A 2,878-nucleotide genomic window follows, 5' to 3' on the forward strand; every position below is an offset into this window, starting at 1 on the left:
ATTTGTATATATAATATACATATACATATACATATACACACACACACATATATATATATATATATATATATATATATATATATATATATATATATATATATATATATATATATATATATATATACATATATATATAAATGCATATAAATATTGCACTGAAGGTAAAGGATTTTTATTACATTTATGTCGTCCAATGGAATAAATCTTCTGTTTGCGCTACTAACCTTGATTTTTATGGTATTGGCATACAAAAAAATATGAAATTTCATGAGTATATAGAACCGCGAGAGATGTGAATACCTCCACCATTTATCTTTACCCGGAGACAGGTGCATATAATACGTTCGTATATTTGGATATAATCGAGACTACCTCACTTGATCGACGTACTCGATTCCCGATTGTCAAAACTTCTGTACTGTTGTGTCGTTAATCTTTGTCTACAAATTATTTCATTTTGTTTTTCCTGTCAGGCTATTAGGAATCTGCTGTGCTTCATCGGTATTTAGTACATTGCACATGCAATCTGTTATTGTGAAGAGCTGACATGAAGAAGCGGTCATTTCGTATTTGACAACACGTACATACATATTTCAGAACTAACACCGACCGAGGCGACAATTGTACCTTTTTAATTTTCTCGCCATTCATTTGACTACATAAAAATATCAGGCTTCAACCTTCAGACCTTCAGCGTCTTCGCCCTTCGGGCTTCAAGACCAAGTCTATAAGTGACAAGTGTCCTACTAAAAAAATTCTCACTACATATGTATTTATCTGTTCAATTTAGAGGGCTATGTTATCTTCTATTTATTTATTTATTTAGTAGCTGTGTAAATGACTAGCTAAATACCTAAGGAGTAGTTGCTGTGGCGCACTTCTGTAACTGACCAATGAGAAGTGATTTTGTGGCGTCATCATTCCTCAGTTCCAGAGTTCCTTCATTTTTTATTGTAAAACATATATAATAATACCCTGGAAACCATAAAAAGCTAATAATTTTTAAAAATTGGCACCGCCAACTGTCGCTTATTTTACATGTATGATATTTGGGTGCTCACATTCAGTATAGTCTTTAGTGTAGAAAACCTCTGGGGATACAAATTGTGATATATGCGGATGTGTTTATGTACATATAAATATAACTTCATTGTTATAAAATATATGTCTTACTGTATATAATTCTGATTGTAGCAGAGGACTTATTTCACAAAGTCAAAGCTCACACGATTCGCAAAGATCCCATCAAGCACAGACACTCATCGATACAATGTTGTCTGCAACTAAGCCCATCCTTATTCCAAAACGGAAGAAACTGATAGATCTGCCACCGGAGACAATGGGACAGATACTGAGCAATGTTAGCGTGAAAGATCTCCAGGAAGTACTTCTGACCAGCCGCAGCATGCGAGACGTGACCGTCGATCGTCTCACAGGCACAGACGCGCTCGTCCGGGATTTCCAACGGTTTGAGAAACGCAAAGATGTCGAGGAAGGGCTTTGTATGTGTTGTGAGCGCCGAAAGAGTAACGATATGCTGGATATAATACGTGTGGGTATGGCAATCTGGGGTGTTGACGTGGTTGTCAAGGCAACGTCAAGGCATCACAGGTCGCGTTTAGGCCTGGTGGATGAGGATGGGGCCAACGTGATGCCGCAAATACTTATCCTGATACTTCAAAGTGCATGTGCACTCTCATCCCGAGCTCTTTCACTCAGTGTGTTGGACCTCTTCTCATCCCGCGCCACTCTGGAGATGGCCATGAATCGCGGGTGTGTGATGGATTGTCCGCTAATGGTCCAAGTGTTACTTTGTCGTATCACAAATCTGACAAGTGAAGAGCTCAGCGGCGCTCTTAACCAGGCTTGTTGGGCAGGAAGCACGTCAGTCGTGAAACTTCTTCTGTCGGATTCCGAGGTAAATCCCTCGGTGGACAACAGTACAGCATTGTCGTATGCTTGTGCCGAGAACAACCCAGATATAGTGCGTTTGTTGCTCCAAGACACGCGTACGGATCCCGCAGTAATCCACTTTGGCTCTTTCTTGCAGGCCTGCAAACACGGATACGTAGATGTTGTCAAACTCATACTTGACGACGGCCGCCTTGATCCATCTGTCCAGCAGAATGAAGCTTTTATACAGTCCAGTCTACATGGTTGCTTTGAGGTTACACAAATGCTGCTCAAGGATACAAGGGTAGACCCAGCTGCAAGACACAGTTGGGCGCTTCGGAAGGCCTCGCTCGGTGGCACTTTTAGACATCCTGGCTACTCCACAACAGTTCTAAAGAGGACCACTACCCAGCACTTTATTAAGATTGTGCAACTTCTTTTGGAAGATGGAAGAGCCGACCCGTCTGCTCATGATAACGATGCTTTCATTGGTGCATGTGACCTGGGGTTAACAAAGGTTGCCGAGCTCCTCATGCAGGACGCAAGAGTCGATCCTACGGCAAGAAATAATCGCGCATTGTTGGAGTCCAGAAAGAAAGGGTACGATTGCTTAGTAGAGCTGCTTGGCAAAGATGATAGGGTGGCTCAGCTAGCAACGGCAAAGGAAAAGATTGGTACTAGCACGTGTGTATTAAATACGTGCACTCATCCATCGTATACATCCAAGTGTTAGGACTGAAATTTCATCGTCTTCTACACTCATTTCGAACTCTTACAGTAGTTCGAATCGGTCGTGACAGTTAGGTTTTTTCGTTATGGCCTACATTTATTAATAAATGCTACTGTATCCAAAAGGGGTAGGTGCTGTGTTCGCACAGAAGAAGTATACATCACATAGACGGGTGCCGAATAGAGTATATCTGACAATGGATCGATTTATAGACCAGCACACACACACATATATATATATATTTATATATATATA

The 2,878-nt window shown here is 40.8% G+C and overlaps 1 protein-coding gene across 1 annotated transcript; it reads left to right on the forward strand.

Annotated features, from left to right (window-relative positions):
- Positions 1-1,270: 1,270 nt before the first annotated feature.
- Positions 1,271-2,663, forward strand: SARC_13894 (hypothetical protein; the record flags this gene model as incomplete). The annotated part of the gene is made up of 1 exon (XM_014291973.1): positions 1,271-2,663. The coding sequence occupies one exon, from the start codon at positions 1,271-1,273 to the stop codon at positions 2,624-2,626; it is 1,356 nt and encodes a 451-aa protein (XP_014147448.1). The 3' UTR covers positions 2,627-2,663.
- Positions 2,664-2,878: the final 215 nt, after the last annotated feature.

Source organism: Sphaeroforma arctica, assembly GCF_001186125.1.
Source record: "Sphaeroforma arctica JP610 unplaced genomic scaffold supercont1.3883, whole genome shotgun sequence".
NCBI classification, from domain to species: domain Eukaryota; class Ichthyosporea; order Ichthyophonida; genus Sphaeroforma; species Sphaeroforma arctica.